This window comes from Cryptococcus neoformans (assembly GCF_000091045.1).
Source record: "Cryptococcus neoformans var. neoformans JEC21 chromosome 5 sequence".
NCBI lineage: Eukaryota > Fungi > Basidiomycota > Tremellomycetes > Tremellales > Cryptococcaceae > Cryptococcus > Cryptococcus deneoformans.
Window position 1 is genome coordinate 1396620 of NC_006687.1, and position 16897 is coordinate 1413516.

General features: G+C 49.0%; 2 protein-coding genes across 2 annotated transcripts; both read right to left on the bottom strand.

Annotated features, from left to right (window-relative positions):
* Positions 1–275: 275 nt before the first annotated feature.
* CNE05030 (hypothetical protein) lies at positions 276–5805 on the bottom strand. Its single transcript, XM_571032.2, has 9 exons — positions 5480–5805; positions 5000–5420; positions 2370–4942; positions 1833–2311; positions 1626–1755; positions 1334–1559; positions 1114–1270; positions 912–1027; positions 276–850 (listed from the first exon to the last, which is right to left on the bottom strand). Exons 1-9 carry the CDS (start codon positions 5747–5749, stop codon positions 345–347), a joined length of 4878 nt encoding a protein of 1625 aa, XP_571032.1. The 5' UTR covers positions 5750–5805; the 3' UTR covers positions 276–344.
* A 3070-nt stretch (positions 5806–8875) lies between these two features.
* On the bottom strand, positions 8876–12731 carry CNE05040 (glyoxal oxidase precursor, putative). The gene is made up of 7 exons (XM_571033.2): positions 12492–12731; positions 11821–12142; positions 11641–11767; positions 11496–11585; positions 10631–11437; positions 10019–10578; positions 8876–9963 (listed from the first exon to the last, which is right to left on the bottom strand). Exons 2-7 carry the CDS (start codon positions 12001–12003, stop codon positions 9700–9702), a joined length of 2031 nt encoding a protein of 676 aa, XP_571033.1. The 5' UTR covers positions 12004–12142; positions 12492–12731; the 3' UTR covers positions 8876–9699.
* Positions 12732–16897: the final 4166 nt, after the last annotated feature.

The following is a 16897-nucleotide window of genomic DNA, read 5'->3' on the forward strand; positions in this document are numbered from 1 at the left end:
TTGGTGAAAGGCTGCTTGATCGCAGCTTTCAACCGTGATAGTAAAGAATGAGATGTGCTTGACCTCGAGATGGGTATGTAGCCTAGGTCGGAAACTTGGGCGGTTTATCATGAAAGGGTGGTGGTGGTGGTGTCACTAAACAAGAAAAAAAGGAGAGACGTCCCAAAGGATATGATACCGAGCGTTTTACCACTTTTGCCCACACATCGAGCCTCCTTCATTCGGCCTGTACCTGAACACAGACAAGTGTGAGATCACAGCGAAAAAAGCAAAGGGACATGGAATAAAAGATTATGCATTGGACAATGTCCTTGTGTTTCTCTACTCGTCATTGTTTTGTACGATTACAACAAGAGAACGTCTTCTGCGTTCCCTCTCCTTTCCAAATAAATATTATCCCGCTCATCCAACGTTTTCTCAACTTTCTGCATCAACCTCAACAGCCTCTCCGCTTTCGCGGCTTTACTCTCTTTTTTCCCCTTCTTCTCCCTGTCCAACATTGCCCTTTCGTCCTTTTCACCCCTAGGACGTTTCTTGCCCGTAGGCGTAATAATAGGGCTGCTGGTGCCGTCGGTGACTTTTGAAATGGTTGTGGGGGAGGATGTTTTGATGGGAGGAAGCTCTACAAGAGCACGAGAAGAGGGAGGAGGCTCGGCGAGAGAGGTGACGAGTTGGATCTTTTTCTCAACGAGTTCTCCAAACTTGGAGATGACTTGTCGCAAATGATCTCTTTGCCATCGACCCATTTCAGTCTCCGTGGCAAAGAACGTGCGGGCAAAAAGATGGCGATGTTGAAACTCGCCGAGGACAAAGAAGGAGAGAAACTGCAAGATGGCGTCGATAGGGAGTGCTAGCATAATCAAAGAAAAGCCATAAGCAGTTGTTCAAAACATAATTTAGAAAAGACTCACCGTTGCCGTACTGCGCTGCCTGTGACAACCTTACAATCAACAAAGAGAGCTCATCGATCCCCACAAAAATCTCGTTCTCAAAGTATTCAGCCATTTGATCAACCAGTTTGTCATTGCTACCCGCGTGAAATGTCAGTCAACCCATCGACCGACTCGCCCTGAAGGCCAGGGACGCGAAAATAAGAAGGAAGTTAAAACCCACGATAACGGCGCGTCGAAAGTGATCTCTGGCAAGGCGATGGCGTCAAGAACATTCCCATTATCCAAACCTCTTGCGCCCGTGAATTCCCTTGCAAGTCGAGGGACGGAATTGATGAGCTCAATGCCTGACTTGAGGCATGTCCATCCCAGGTAAGCATCTATTATATGATTGTCTAATGAGCTTGGTAATTTCCCACGGGTAAAATGAATTAAATATTCACCGGTGCGTTGCTGAGATAACAATAGTCCAATGACGTCGACAAACTGTTTCCAATGAAAGAGAACTCTCTCGGCCACATCTTGCAGCCTCACGATCCCTTGCTCTTTCACCTCCACCTCCCCCAATCCTTCCAATGCCTTGGCGAATTGTTGGTCGAGATCATCGGCAACGCCCAGCGAAACGAAGGATTTATTAGAAAAGGAGGCGATTTCGGATTGAATGTGTAACTATTTTTTTGATATGACAAAGAGGTCATGTCAGTAGTGTGATTCGAAATAGCAGTTAAGACATACACGTTCGGCCAGATTATCCATGCTTTCATCCTCCCAGCTGAGAACAATCAAGCCCGGCGCAAATCTATTTCCGTCATCCTGAAGCGTCTTCACAAGTAACCCCATGCGATCTTGGGCGTTGGCCACATTTCTGGGAGAGGTACATTGTACAGTCAGCCATTGATGCTCAACAACATAAAAAAAGGCATCAAAACAATGTTGACTCACTCAGAGGCTTTCTTCGCGTCAGTCGTTTTCAAGGGTGCCTCAAAGACAAGTAAACCTATCCACCCATCGTCTTTGGAATGCTTAGGCATCATCCCATTATTAACAACCCTCAGATCAAACTCCACTCCACCGCACATATACCCCCGCTCCTTCTCCCCGTCTGGCGTCGTCTCACCATCCCCATCATGAACTTGATCTAGCTGAGAGGAAGAGTTAGGAGGTGCAAACTTGCTCACTAGCCATCCCTCTACCGCTTTGTCGGCAGATGAGCCACGGGAAGGCGTGGAGAGGAGAGTGATGAAGGCCGGGTGTCCTTGATGCGGAGAGAGAGCCGTTGACTCCGGCCCAGAGCTGGATGCAGAATCAGACAAGGAGATGGTTGCGGAAGTGAAAGCAGCGGAGAGTTGAGGGGCAACGTATCGAGCGATAGAAGTTAAAAACGTCGATGGAGCAAAGAAATTGTCTTTATCCCTCTCCGCCTACGGTAAGGAGCGCATGCGTCAGCTCTGCCTACCAGTCATCTAATATATGACTTACCTGAATGATCTCAATATCCAATCGTAAACTATCCAGCCCAGCATCCATTGAGTCCACCTCCACATCCATGCTCACATCTCCCACTCCATTCGCTTTCGCACCCAAGACAGTTGTCGAAGAACCCATGGAAGCACCCAATCCCATTTCCTTCAACCCTCCCAGCCATTCCCTTCTCTTTCTCTCCCCCCCCTCCCTTCTTTCTCTCTTCTCCTTTGCCCAGAGCTTCCACCATTTTCCTGCTTCCCTCGCCCTCCATCGTCGTCTGATTTCATCTAACATCGCCTCCTTTGCAATCTCTCTTACAAGCCCATCCCTATTCCCACCGCCATTGCCGGGGGTAGAACCAAGCAAAAAATGATCTCGGAACAAAACCTCTGACCAAAACCTGATCGTCTCTGATCGATAAGCTTTCCTCGCAGCATACGTCCGCTCAGCCAATTGCTGTCTTACAAAGACTTCCAGATCAGGGGTCAAACAGTCTCTCAATATCCCCTCCATAACTTGTACCACTAGCTCTTCACATACAGATGGGATAGCCTGCCTACGCTTCAGTCTTTCAGCGTGATAAACGTCAAGACTAATTCTGGGGGATGATTTCGAGAGAGAAGGGGAAAGAAGGTTTAATTGAGAGGTCGGTGTGGATGTCGAGAGGAGGAGGGAAGGATCCCTATGCGGGCGTGATCGTGCGACTGTGTGAGGAGTATGTGGAGTAGTGGTCGAAGCAGGACCTGCTACAGACGCAGATACAGGTGTGAGCGGGGATACAGTGGAAGCACTGGTATTGAGGTGGGCACCGAGCGGTGGCGCGGCATTTGCGGAGGTTGCAGCAGATGTAGATGCACCCAATGCCGACGGACCTGGAGTAGCTGTAAACGAGAACAACGGCTTATCCTCGACACCTTCTCTGATCCCACTCCCAGAGCTCGCAGCACGATCCACCGAAAAGGTGAAAAGCTCTGGCTTCCCCCCGCCTTGTTCCTTTTTACCTTCCTGACCTGCCGCACGCTTCCTACTCTTCTCATCAATCGCTAGCGGAGATGTAAGCGGTATAGGCGCCGACGCGGGTTCTGAGGAAGTAGATGTAGGTGTAGAGCCAAAGACGAAAGAGAAACTCGGTTTGTCTTTCTGTCCTCTTTCTTTGGACTTTGCATTTGTTACATCAATGCCCGCTTTGCTGTCTCCCGTTGCTGCTGGCGGCACAAAAAGAGGGGCAGGGGTTGAAGTAGAGAGTCCGGCTGTGGGCACCGAAGCTGGAGCTGGAGCTGCAGTAGGAGCAGCTGCAGAAGAGAAGAAATCAGGGATGCCCTTTGCATTTGCATCCACCTCTTTCTCCTTCTCCTTCTCTTTCATGGGTTGAGAGGGTGGCAATGAAAATAAGGGTGGAGTTCCCGACGTAGATGTAGCCTTCATACTCGAAGGCAGTGATGTCCCGGCTGGAGCCGGAGTTACACCAGGAGCACCGGCAGGAGCAGATGGGGCAATAGAAGCGGAGCCGGAAGCGGAAGCGAAAGATGGTTTGGAAAAGCCAAAGTTGAATGCCCCTGAAGAAGGTTTATTAGGCGTAGTCGCTGGGGTGGATATCGAGCCAAAGACAGAGCCGGTCCCAGCTCCCGAGCCAAAACTGAAAGCCGACATGCTCGTTTGCCCTTCAATAGGTCTGGCAGAGGATGGGGTCGTAGTCGACGATGGGGGTTTCTTGAAATCAAACGCCGACGATGCCCCAGGGCCTCCAAACGCCAATACGGACGCTGGTGCTTTCGCTGTTGTCTTGAACGGTGCAGCGATGGACAGTGTGTCCTCGCTTGTAAGGGGACTACCACTGTTGACAACTTCTACAAACGCTTTCCCACCCCGTTTCGCACTGACCAAAGCCCATCGTCTAGTGTACGGTGCGTCCTTGTTATCGTCGAATGGTGTCCCCAGATTGATCAGGGCGCCCCTCTTTCCTCCGCTTTCATTGTCAGGAGGAAAGAGTGGGATATTAAATCGCCTGCAGATCGCTTCACTCTCACTGTCTGCGTTGAACTCGGCAGAGGATTGGAGTGGCACGTCATCCCATGCTGAAGGAGTCGAATCTGGAGTCAAACACCCTAATATCTTGTTGAGGGTTTCGATCAACACCATTCTCCTTTCCACGATTTCTCCTTTTTCATTCACCCTTATTGGCTCCGTTTTCAATCTCGGATACGCCCTGGTCATCGCACGTAATGCTGACCTTCTCATTTCCCTTAGACGGATCTCCACGAGGCATGCAAGTAGGTAGGGGACCTTGGGAGAAGAAAGGAGTTTGATAAAGCGCCGGATGTTGTTCATTCCCAACTCGGCATTATGCTTTGATCCTTCTTTTTGACTGTCAAAATTCCTCTGTGCACTTCGTCTTATCTCCCATGCAATTTTGACAAGAGGGTGAGACAGGATAGAGGAGGGTAATTCGGAGGTAGGAATTGAGATGGATTTCGAGGTGAGGTCGTAAACTAGCATATATGCTCTGAATTCCGGTTCGTGGGAGCAGGGCATGTCGAGACCTGATTCTTCACGACGGTCGTTATAGTGTTGTCTTAAGCTTGTAAAACCTTTTTTGACATGATCAGCGGGCTCCCCGAGCTACAAGGGATGGGATTGATACGTACATCTTCCGAGTTCGGCAGAATCGATGTGCATATCGTTGTTCGTTCCCTCCTCTTCCTGAAGTTCACGCAAACAGAGAATATGCCACCTTGCTATCCTCTCAAAGCTCTCAATAGCTTCTTCATGTCCCCAGCTGCTCTGCATCGCAAACTCTTTCCGAATGGCTCTGGTACGATCTCGAATAAAACCTGCGCTATATCCAAGTGCCTTGCGTTGCGCCAGTTCACTATTCGGTGGTAAGTCGGAAGAAGAGGAAGGTAAAAGAGTCATGATGGATGTGAACAGATAGTCGAGTGTACGAATGAGGGTCTGAGGTGTACGAAGGTCGGAAGGGAGGATGGCAGCGGTACCATGGCCTGCACCCGCATCCGAACGAGAGTAGGCTGCAACAGCTTTTGCGGGATCCATCCTCTTATCTGGAGTCTGGAACCACATTAAGCAGTCATTGGCTATTATCTCTTAAATTCGAAGATTGGACTTACAGCCTCGAATGGATGCACCTCTCTCGTCCACTCCCTAAACTCTCTCTCATAATCACTACACATCTTCTCACAAGTCCCTTTCATCTCCACCGCGTCTTCAAGTTCCACCTTCCCATCCCTCACTAATCTCTGCTGTGCATGGTACTGTTGTACCTCCTTGGCTCGTGCTTCTTCAAGCTCTTTGTAACGGTTGCCTGGGAGGGTGTTGGAGAATCGGGCTGCTCGAGCTGCTAGTTTTGACGCAGAGGCGAGAGCAGGCTCTGCAGACATTTCGCCTCCTATTCTTTTCGCGGGGGCCGTGGAGCTGGACCGCCTAAATGTACGTGCAAGATGTTATGATGTACTGTACACTTTTGCCCAAGCTCGTGTCCTGTGTTTAGTTGCACATCGTCGGTTTTGGCGGGACAAGTGGAGGTGATTTGACTCCGTCTCCGTCGCTTTCGTTCCACATCCTCTCGTACGTCGGTATTTTTACAGCTGAGTGCAGAAACTGAAACCTCGCTCGTCCATTGACAACTATCACAGCTGCTAACCCTGATGTAGGACTGAATATGGCGCATTTGACGATTCCGCTGCTGAGATCGGGGACATTCAGTCTGATGTCAAGACCAAAATAATCAGAATATAGTACATCAACCTGTTGCAATCATTCTGAAGTCGACCTCAGTCTGAGGACATCTTCTCTATCACCCTTTCTAAGTGATTTCTGAACTCAATTCGACGTCATTCTGCATAATCCGCCACGGCCATCAAGGCAACGCCAATTATACCGATTCCAACGTCAATCTTCCTCGATTCATATCAACCTCAAACTATGTACCACGGGCGTGATTTTCTCGCTCAAAACCACATCTCTATCCCCTTGTACCCATCGATGGGTCATCGTTCACTCGCTATACCATCCATTACCTTTCTGAATCGGCCCTGTCGATCAGGGAAAACGCTTTTGGAGCTGTAAACTCTGCGAACCAGTTGGCAACATCGTGATTATTAACATGACCATTACCGTAGGTTGTACAAGCTTGAAAGACAGCGTAGCAGCTGGACGGGGAAGCTATACCTGTATCCCCTTCTTTGGAATATGTAAAGGGAGAGGATTTAGGAAGTGGGGGAAGAGTGGAGATGGCGGGGGTGAAGATAAGGATGTGGAGAAACAGGGCAAGAGGAGAGGCGGGAGTAGAGGGCGGAGGGACGAGGAAAATAGCAGAAGCCGGAGTCGGATGGCGAACAAAAGAAGTCAGATGGGGAACGTGAGCGTTTTGGTGGGATAGACGATCGTATAGGTCATCCTGTTGGAATGAACAAGCTATATTTTCTGTAAAGAAAGCTTGATATCGAGGGCTTGGATATCCGGACTCGTGATTTTGGGGTAGAGAGTCTCGCGCAGATTATTCTACTTGCGAACCATTGTTATCTTGGCGCACATTGCAGGCATCTTTGCGTTACATAGGCAGCCCAGGAGCTATATATAGTTAAAAGCTACCTACACATGGTAGAGAAGAGTGCTTTTTACTTCTTTTTGCTTTTCGGAAATCCGCGTTGAGGTTCGCCACCATAGACGGAACCAAAATGTTCAGCGACGGGAACACTCAGACTGGTGCGAGGTCTTTCCGCATCAGCAAACTGCCCACACCTTGCCTTTATGATGTCGAATTGATATCTTTTACCTCATCGACCATACTATGTTCTCTCCCGTCAATCTCCATGCTAACACGCCGAAGCCGTCGCCTAGCAGATCAACGTGCTTGGCTCAACCTTCAACGGGCCGAAGCATCTCCGCTATCTCCTCAGCAAATCGACCCGATTGCCTATGGCGGCCATCCTTCCAACAGGCATCAACCATTCGCTCTTTCTCTTATTCCCTTTGACCTAAACGAGTCTCACGAGGTACCAGACCAAATGATAACCCCTAAGCTCGTAGATACACGTAAAAGTGGCGCATAGGCGAAATATTTATACAAGAGTACAAGGACAATCGCATCATCAACGGGGCGGATTACTCAGAGCAACTCATGCATTCATTACCCTAGGATGTTTGCCCCTTTACGCCCGGGATTCTCTTCGAATACGTATTTTACTCACGTAAATATGTTCACGTGGATAATGAAGGGGAACAAGGAGGAATGGTTTCGGCTCAAGCCGTTGCTGCTTATAGGGAAGCTGCCTCAATTACATCCGCGTTATCCACGGTGAGTTTTCATCTTATCCCGTCTTATCCCGTAAATCCACCAAGCATGGATCCCTTTGTTCACACTCCAGCCTGCGTCAGCCTTCTGGTTCTTCTGTGCCCACCTCCATGAAACTGGGATCTACTACACCGGACGTAACTCTCATCACCGACAACACCCCTGTCCCAATCCTCAACGGTGTTGCAGAGTTGAAATGGCTTACCCTAGAGGAGATGAGGAATGGCAGGGATTCCCTGGAATACCTTGTACGAGAAGGCATCTATCAAAACATGTGGTATTTGCTGATGGCCTATGTGACGTGGCTGTCGCCACTCGACCTCTTGACCTCCACCTTTACATCAAACAGGATCGCTTCCACAAAACCTTCTCTTCTTCTTGTCAGCACGATTATGACAGTAATCCTTCTTCATCCCACTTCAGTCCGTTCTGGGCAAGGCTTCCCAACAGTCTGATCAAAGATCATGTAGCTTGGGAACTGGACATATCCGCGAGGGACCGGCTCGATGCAACCGTCCTGTTCCTCCTCGCCTCGGCGCTGCCGTCCCGGTTTCGCGCCGATAATAGCGCTGACACCAAGAACCCTCCTCCTCTTGGCATGACTCGTTATGTCTCCTGCGACAGCCGACCCAAATCGGCGTCCGATATCATGTTAAAGAAGTTGCACTATACCAGCAAGCGTTCCTCTAAGAGGTCAGCCAGGAAAGGGAAGTCGTCCGTCCAAGCGAGACAGGGAAGATGAACAAGAGGAAGGTGGGGAAGAGAGTGAGGGTGGTGAGGGGGGAGGCGGGACTGGTAAGGAAGATGATGGTGACGGGAGAGATGGAAGGGATGGAGGCCACGGTAGACCTGCGGATCACGAAGACCGTGGGAACAAGAATACCGAGGGTAGAGGGCCGGCCGGTGGAAGGGATGTTGGTTCCGGTTTCTGTCTGGACGACTTGAAGGCCAGAGGGGATGCGGATGGTGACATCGACAGGAAGGAAAGGGCAAAGAAGATAGGAGTGTGGCTTGAAGGTGTGCAGCCATGCCCCCCGCCTCAATGCCTGTAAGGGAACGAGGAGAACAGTAAGGAAGATGGGGATGAAGAGAACAATAAGCAGTTGGGGAAGTAGTTTCAGAGAACCGAGGAGAGGAAGAAGACGAGAGGAAGAGAAGGAGGACTTCGCGAGGAGGCGTTAGGGAAGGGCACAGGACAATAACCGCAGAGCAAGCTACTACATGATCTTTCTTTCTGGTTCAAATAACTGTCCATATCCTCGCTATCGACATGAGAGAAATGGGATAAGAAGAAGAAACCCATCTCTTTCTACTTATTTACCTACTACATTATTCATCTTATCCGCCTCTGATGCCTTTCTCCCACAGCAATACGATCTCACATAAGAACAAACGTCGTGTGGCAAAGAAAAATAACGTAAAAAGACAAAAGACAAAGCAAGCGATAATATGTTACGCTGCTATATAAAAAAGTCCATCAAAACGTCATTCAACCCCAGCGAGAATAAATTGTGCTGGGGGAAAGAGGCGTTGGAGAGATGTGGAAAACAGTGTAATTAAAAAAGAGTCCGTATAAAGAGCGGTAAAGTAGAGCTAGATAGACGAAAGCGACACATATATAACAAGATGGTCACGATATTCTTCGTCATGTTGAAATGTCCATTTCCAAAGAGCGCGACAGAGATTCCCTAAATGCAGCTCGAAACGCTTTATGCGAGAAAAGCCGCATAGAGGGTTGAAGGGATGTAGCCATGCCATGCTGGTAATTAATGAGTTGGCGATAATATGAAGGTCGGCGTGTGTTTAACTTCTACTTCTTCGTTCTTCCTTCTTCATATAAGTGCCAGGCGGTGGAGTGATTTTCATGGCTTAATATCTGACAACTGGGGAATGATGATGGTGGTGCAATGCGATCGATGGTTCAACTGTGATTGTTGGGCGATACAAAGATTTTTTCTTGAAACTGAAAAGAGATTGAACTGGATGAGAGACAGATGGGAACAGCTGGAAGCTACAGCTCCACGCTGTTTATGTTTACGCGAGAACAGCCAGTGCTGAAAGCACGACTACAATCGCACTTCCCATTCCCATCCCACTCAACAGCGCAGGTGCTGCACCAGATTCGCTTGATGACGAAGAGGAGGAGGAAGCAGAATCGACAGAGGTCGCTGTAGAGCTCGAGTCGGTCGCAGACGCAGAGGCAGAAGTGGTGGCGATGGTGACGATGGTGCTAGCTGGGAGGACGGCGTTGTTCGTCGTGTTCTGGTCACCGAGTTGACCGTTGCCGACCATGATGAACTATTTCTCAAAGTTAACGCTTTCCTCAAACAAAGAAGAAAGAGGGGAAACCCACCTCGCCGATAGAAGGAACACCCTTAACAACAACGAAGAACATGGCAGGTCCAGGTTGGAAGAGAGTGGGGCCTGGGTTACCGGGCAACTGAGAGACGTGAATAGTCGTGTTGCCAGTGTTCATATCAATAGTATAGGAGCTTTCCAACTCGAGCATCTTCTGACCAAAGCCCATAGCGTGAGTGTTGAAACCGCCTCGGATGAGGACGACTTTGGTGTCCTTCGCTGTATCCTCATCGGTGCCAGACATGGTAAGGTTGAAAGAGTCGCCACCATAATACAAGTTGGTAGGCATACCGCTATAAGTAGGACGCTTTTCGTTGTAATACCAAGGGTACCACTTCTCAGAATCAGTACGACTTCGCCACTGATCGTTGGTGAAATCGGCGTTGGGGTTGGAACCGGCGATGAGAACGGAGGAGTCGGGAAGGAGGATGGCGGTGGAATGATACATTCGTTCATTGGCAGAGGCAGAAAGACCAGTTCGGTTCCATCGCGAGCCTTTGGGAGCAGAGTAATTGTACAGGGCGGGCATGTAGAGAGGGTCCTGACCGTAAGATTCTATGACGAAAAGAATTAGCTCGAGTAATGAGGAAGAGAACGGATGACTTACGGCCAACACTGTACTGTTCGTTGCCATAACCAGCAGTTCCCATAGCAACACCATTACCCATCCAGAAGGTTCCATCAGGCAAGATGACAAACTGTCCCATACTCCTACCCTCAAACATATAATCATCATCTTCGTACTGAGGGTTGTTGGTGTCGGGGCTGATCCTGACACATGTACCGTCAGCGGGGACAGCAGTGACGTTGTAACCGGCGCTACCATCATCACCCCATTGAGTAGTGTTCGAGCCACCACAGAAGAGAAGAGTAACGGTGTAGTTGTTGGCAGGTGTAAGAGGGAGCATGACAGTGGCGGCGGAAGCAGGATATACTCGAGTGGCATAAGGCATGTCGGGCAAGTCGGTAGTTACCTTGGTAGTGTAATCGTAGAGGATGGTCTTGCGATACGCCTGCATGAACAGTTTACCTGAAGGCAACAACCAAACAAGGGGGTAGAGATTGACAGGAAGAGTGTCAGTAAGGAACTGCAGGTTGACGGGGTCCCCGTCACGAGGAGGGAAAAATTCGTAGGTGGGGTTATCTTGAGCGGCAGTGTTGACATAACCACCATTCTTGTCACCACCGATGACGATCAAACTTCCGTCCTCGAGAGTCTCGACCGTAGGGTACCAACGCTTTCCAGTCATTTGAAGCCAGCCGCCCGTGCCCTGGCTCTTGTCATAAGAGGTTTCGCCTTGGATGTACTCGCATGTTTCGTCGGTACAAGGGTTGATCATTCGGATGGCGCTTCCTCCATCGGTATCGCTGTAAGCAGCAGCATCGGTAGAGGCGACACCACCTGTTGTGACGGCTGTGCCAAAAAAAAGCGTCAGCTATTTTACGGAACGGTGAGAACACAGCACACTTACGTTGGTTACCACCGAAGATGACCCAAGTACCATTACCAAGAACATTACCACCAGCACAGAAAGTATTTGAGTACACATCGAGAGTTCGGTCTGAGGTGCAAGCTGTTAGCAACATATACACATGTATGAACGGTTCGCTACTCACATTCGTTCGTCTCAATGTCATACTCGGTGGCCCATGCGGGATGGGTGCCGTACGCGCCGTTAATGGTGATAGGGTTGTTTTCTGCCTTGTCAATGACATAAACCTTCTTGTCATTACCCAAGAACATCTGACAGCTGTCATGAGCATCTTCTCTGGCATCAGGTTTGATAACAGACTCACTTGCTGTGCACTGACACCAGTGTCGCCAACGCTTTCAAAACTCAGCGGTGTCGGAGCGTTTGATGAACCTCGCTTGTTGGCAGTATATCCGGGTGTCGCTCCATCTTGTGGTGAGGGAGAGGCGACAACGAGTGATAAGAATGGGAGGAGTGTAAGAAGGGTTACCATGTTTAGTGAAGCCATGGCAGACTAATAGTTCTGCTGTCGCGATTATAATACAAGAGTCGAGAAACGATGCTGGTCTTGATAAAAAACGATAATATCAAGGTGGCGGCGGGTGAGTTATGCAGGCGGAATGAAAGGATGGGGGCCTGTATAACGACTTTGAGGGGGCAAGGCGCGGATAACGAGGGCAAAAGTCAAAGGAGGCCAAGGCGGAAGAGGAAGAGGGAAGATTGTAGATCGGGACGTCGACGGTGATGGAAGAGATGGAAACAAGAGCAATAATCCGTCAGCTTGGATCCTCTGCGCTACTCTTGGCCCGGCATTCCAATGTCCAGCATCCCGTAACAACGGAACATGGCCCCAGTGGAGAAGGACCGGCAGCAAAAAATGACGACGTGAGGCACAATGCTATGCTGTCCGTAGCTAGCGTTGTCTGCACACACCATTTCGCCTTGCGTCCCGCGCGAGCTGCGGTGGACTGGGATGGATTGAAGGGAGTTACTCACGGAAATGTAGACGAGTAGGGAGGTATGCTGGGGAGAAGGGGAGAATAGGGGGACGATGGGCGTTAAGTATGGTGATGTGAAAGTGAATTCGAGAGAAGCCAAGTTAAAGGAGCGTAGGAGGATACGACGTCCGATGCAGGCAGCCAGAAATAACGTTCAACGGTCCCCTACACCGACAAGAAAAAAGCAAATGCGATGCGAAGCTGCCGACACGTCCCCGCAGTCCCTGAACTGGCACGTGAGTTCGTCCTGACGCTGCTGCCCAACATTGGCAAATTTCCCAACCACTCGGCCCACGTCACAGCCCGTCCCAGTTCCGCAAAAAGAAGGTGGAGGAGGCCGGTTTGGGTAATTCAGCCCAACAAGGACCAAAACCGGAAACTAAGTGACGTAAACGACTTATTAGCGGCTTTCTATGCCGGGAGCCCAAATCCCGATTCCCCTGAACTTTGTGATTCCAGTCCTGAAAACTGCGATCTGTCTCAGATGTCGGACACTGCCGAAGAGCGAAAACTTCCTCCCGCCAAATAAATAGGTCGCAAATCGCAGAGTATCGCCCAACCGTATAAGCTTTGTACCCGCTTGAAATGTTTATTTATATCTGTGGACGGGCGTACATACGCATGTGGATGGCTGCACGGTACAGCAGGCGTATTTGATGCAAAACTTGTTCGCTCGTTTCTCCCCCTTGGGACTTGACATTCCTTCGGTTTCTTCCTCGCTCGTTCAAGATCATCCGACCGTTATCATCCTACTACTACCTCTCACATGCCCATTTTACGTCACTGGTTCTTCTCCCCCTTTGGTCATCATCTTCTCTCGGCTTTTAGCTCCTATCGACATCAACCCACTTTATCATCTAGTAATCTAGTACCGGCTATAGTGCAGGAAAAAGAGGAGTATGATCTGAAGCAGGAAGATAATCTTAACCGGCAGCAATCGAACATGTAACGTATTATCAACTCGAGCCGGGCGGAAAAGACATAAGAGGCTTTACCTTTTTGTCAACAACTTGATGTACGTAGTCATACATCCTAATACATGATCCTATCCTATTCAACAGCGGATAAGGCATAGAATGATACATTAGACTTCAAGTGGCTTGTACAGGTTATTGTGCATCGTGCGGTTGATATTTCATCAAAAAAGAGAGGTTGTGAGAAGATACACCACAGGTAGCGAATACAGACCGTGGACACTCATTAGCCGAGATCGGAGAGCTTTTTCAATAGTCTAACCCGACGCGAGTTATAAATAAGCGACTGACGGCTCTACATTGCCTATGTCTCATCCGTACTCATGATTCTCGCTCGTAAACAGGTACATTGTAGAATAATGCAGAATCATGGTTGAATCAATTGCTTGGCCTGCCGGGTTTTCCAACAAAAGGGAGGTTTCAAACTTCCGACTGTTGTTATTTATACCAACAAGTGTTCGCAGAATAGTGTGGTGGTTGAGTTACGAGTCGTTGGGATCCTGATAGCTAAATGATCAAACGTATAAATAGCGTAGACCAGCTCCTTGCTGCTTTATCATGAACAAAGACGTCATATCCCAACTTCCCGTTCCGGGAGCCTTGTTTTTTACGTTTGCTTGAAGGCCCGACGGCTTGGACGTCGCACTTCCACTTCTGCTTTGTGCACATTTCGTCCGGGCAGAGGTCCATTCTTTCCTGTTCCTCGTACTGACAGACTAAACGTTTACGCCAAATCTTAGGCCTAATGGCTGCTGAACCAAGTTGCTCTTTCTTAGTGAACACGAGAGATGCAATGCTAATGCAAAAGTTGGGAGTAATTGACGATGAATGGGATCCTGGTAAAGGCGGCGGGTTTCCCCCGGTGGAAATCTGGTAAAATATATAGAGGGATTTTGGCGCGGGCCTACGGCCAGGGAAGCCGGCGGCGGCAGCCGCAAGATTTCCGAGCGCGACCCGCGCGCCGTACCCCCAGTCAAATCACAAAATCTAATCATAAAATCTCCGGTAAATAATTGTAAATATAACAAAAGTAGTGCGTCGTGCACCGAGGCCGGTGCGTTGAAGTAAGAGGCAAGTTGGGATCCTCGAAGTAGAAGAGATAAGAGATCATAGGAGGGAGTTACGTAATATAGGAAGGCAAGATTGTTTCAGATACGCTAAGAAGGTCCAGCTGGACCTCCTCCGATAGAAGAACTGGACTTCCAGCTGGACCTCCAACTGGACCTCGAAGGATATAAATAGATTTCTGGAGAAGTATAGAGTGGAGAAGACGGGCTAAAAAAGAGAGTACAGCAAGGAAAAGGAAGGAAGGTAGCGTAACGAGCAAGAAGGTAGTCTGACATCATATTGCCTCACGAAAGTCGGCAGCTGGCTGGTCAGCAGAATCATGGTAAATCATAGCAAAGCTTCCTTGTTGGTTATTGTCACAATAACTCCGAGGAGACTTGATAAGAAATGCCATGGAATTGGAATGCTCGTCGCCGGATATCATAAGGGATAAACCGTCGCCTGTAGCATAACAATGGGCAGGAAAGGCTTACGTGGATGTTAGGAATGGGCGATCGATAAACTGAAGTACAACAGTTATGAACTTGCCAATCCAACAATGATCATAGAAAACTTCCACGAAACGTAATATTAGGTTATTTAACAAGGTCATAAACGACATTTACATGGCAGCTGCTTGTCTGTCGTCCTCGGCGAAACTGCCTCCCCAAGATGTGAACACATAAAGATTAACCTTACTGAGAGATGACTGCGATTATACAGGATACTGAGCTAGTACAAGAGATCGCGGTGAAGCAGAGCCTTGATTGACTTCGCCATCCACAGGCAAGACGACCCAATACACATCACCCTTCTCAACCGCTTCTCGACATCTATCATCCAACACTTCCCTGTTCTTTTTAGGATTTTTGAGGTCGCGTAGGCCGATTTGACAGCCTTCACAAATAACCAATTCCAGGTGGAACATTTCCCGGAGGTGTTTAGGATCGAAAATGGCAATTTTGCTATCTGGCGTCGAGGTCAGCTTCCGCAGTTCTCTGGATTTTTGTCGTGCCGCATCTATTCGAAATCGATCTATCAGATATTCATCGCACGGATTTTTGAAAGTGATCCTCGACCAGACTCCCTGAAAACCTTTAACGACGCGCTCTTCCACCTCGCTTCAGCGTGCTTTCTGTTACCTGGTTGTACTTCATCGTGGGTGCTGAAGCAGCACCACTGTCCTCGTAGAGGCCGGAAAGTACCTTAGGCTACAATAGTTTCGTTGTCCTCGGTCGTTTGTATTCCATTGCTCTAGAAGCTCTGAAGTGGTTCGGTAGACTGGAGAGTTCGAATAGACTAAGCTGTTTGGGCTATGCATTTTATCTACTCTAAAGGCTACGCCTTTTATATCTTTCTCAGCTCTACGAGCTGACTCAGCTTTCCCACACTTTCCTGTCTCCTCCACTCGTACCTCTCTCTTCCCTAACGCCTTCTTGCGCAGTCCTCCTTCTCTTCCTCTCGTCTCCTTCCTCTCCTCGGTCCTCCGAAACTACTTATCCACTGCTTATTGTTCTCTTCCTCTCCATCTTCCTTATTGTTCTCCTCGTTTCCTTACAGGTGCTCATATCTTTGCTGGCTTAAAGCGATCAATTTCCTAGACTTGCTATGGCCTCGAAGCGACTTACTTTTTGCCCGCTTAAGAAAATTTCCGCAGCAGTATTGCTTCGTATTACCTCCCCAACCCGCTGAAACTCCTCCTCTTGACGCCTACACAGCTCATCATCCACCTCCAGATCCTCCTGTAGTTCGTCACTTCGGAACTGCCACTGCCCCAGCCTTCCGCACTCTTCACCAGCATCATCCAAGGAGCCTCCTTCACCATCCTCATCTCCTGACTGCTGCCTTACGTGGTTGACACCAATCTCTAAGCGTCAACCGACGCTGAGGTAGACTAGGTCCTGCCGGGCATGGTGCAAAGGAAGATGAGGAAGACGGTATGGCAACAGTCGGGATGTCACCACTTAGTTCCTTCCCTTTACCTGTACTTGCACAGCAGTAAGAAGTTTATAATCGACAGGTTCTTCTTCTCTATCCTCATGTACTTGAACGTTTGAGGAAGGCCGGTGAGGAGTCAGGTGTGAAAGGGGTGATATCGAGGGTGTATGGATGTTCGGCGTAATTTGAACTGGAATGTTGCGCAATGGAAGACATTGTGGAACTGGTATTCCCTCAGCACCTTCGTACAAACAGTCTCAGAGAGCAGTGTACAAGATAGTGATGAGGAAAGACCAGAAAGCTACAAAGGAGAAAAATAGAGTAGGGTATAGAACCTGAACGAAAAAGACCACGTAGTCATCTTTTAAACGAGTAGCTAGACGCCACAAAGTCTTCATAGCAGGCTCGTACAGTGTCAAAAGAAGGACTCGGGTTAATGACAATT

Bases quoted from the DNA above. Each gene is read 5' to 3' on its own strand.
- CNE05040 (XM_571033.2), bottom strand. From the start codon at position 12,003: ATGGCTTCACTAAACATGGTAACCCTTCTTACACTCCTCCCATTCTTA. The intron at 11,768-11,820 runs GTGAGTCTGTTA...GACAGCTGTCAG, and splicing joins CTGGTGTCAGTGCACAGCAA to ATGTTCTTGGGTAATGACAA. The intron at 10,579-10,630 runs GTAAGTCATCCG...TTTTCGTCATAG, and splicing joins CGAACAGTACAGTGTTGGCC to AATCTTACGGTCAGGACCCT.
- CNE05030 (XM_571032.2), bottom strand. From the start codon at position 5,749: ATGTCTGCAGAGCCTGCTCTCGCCTCTGCGTCAAAACTAGCAGCTCGA. The intron at 5,421-5,479 runs GTAAGTCCAATC...ATGTGGTTCCAG, and splicing joins AGGTGCATCCATTCGAGGCT to ACTCCAGATAAGAGGATGGA. The intron at 1,271-1,333 runs GTGAATATTTAA...ATCATATAATAG, and splicing joins GTTATCTCAGCAACGCACCG to ATGCTTACCTGGGATGGACA.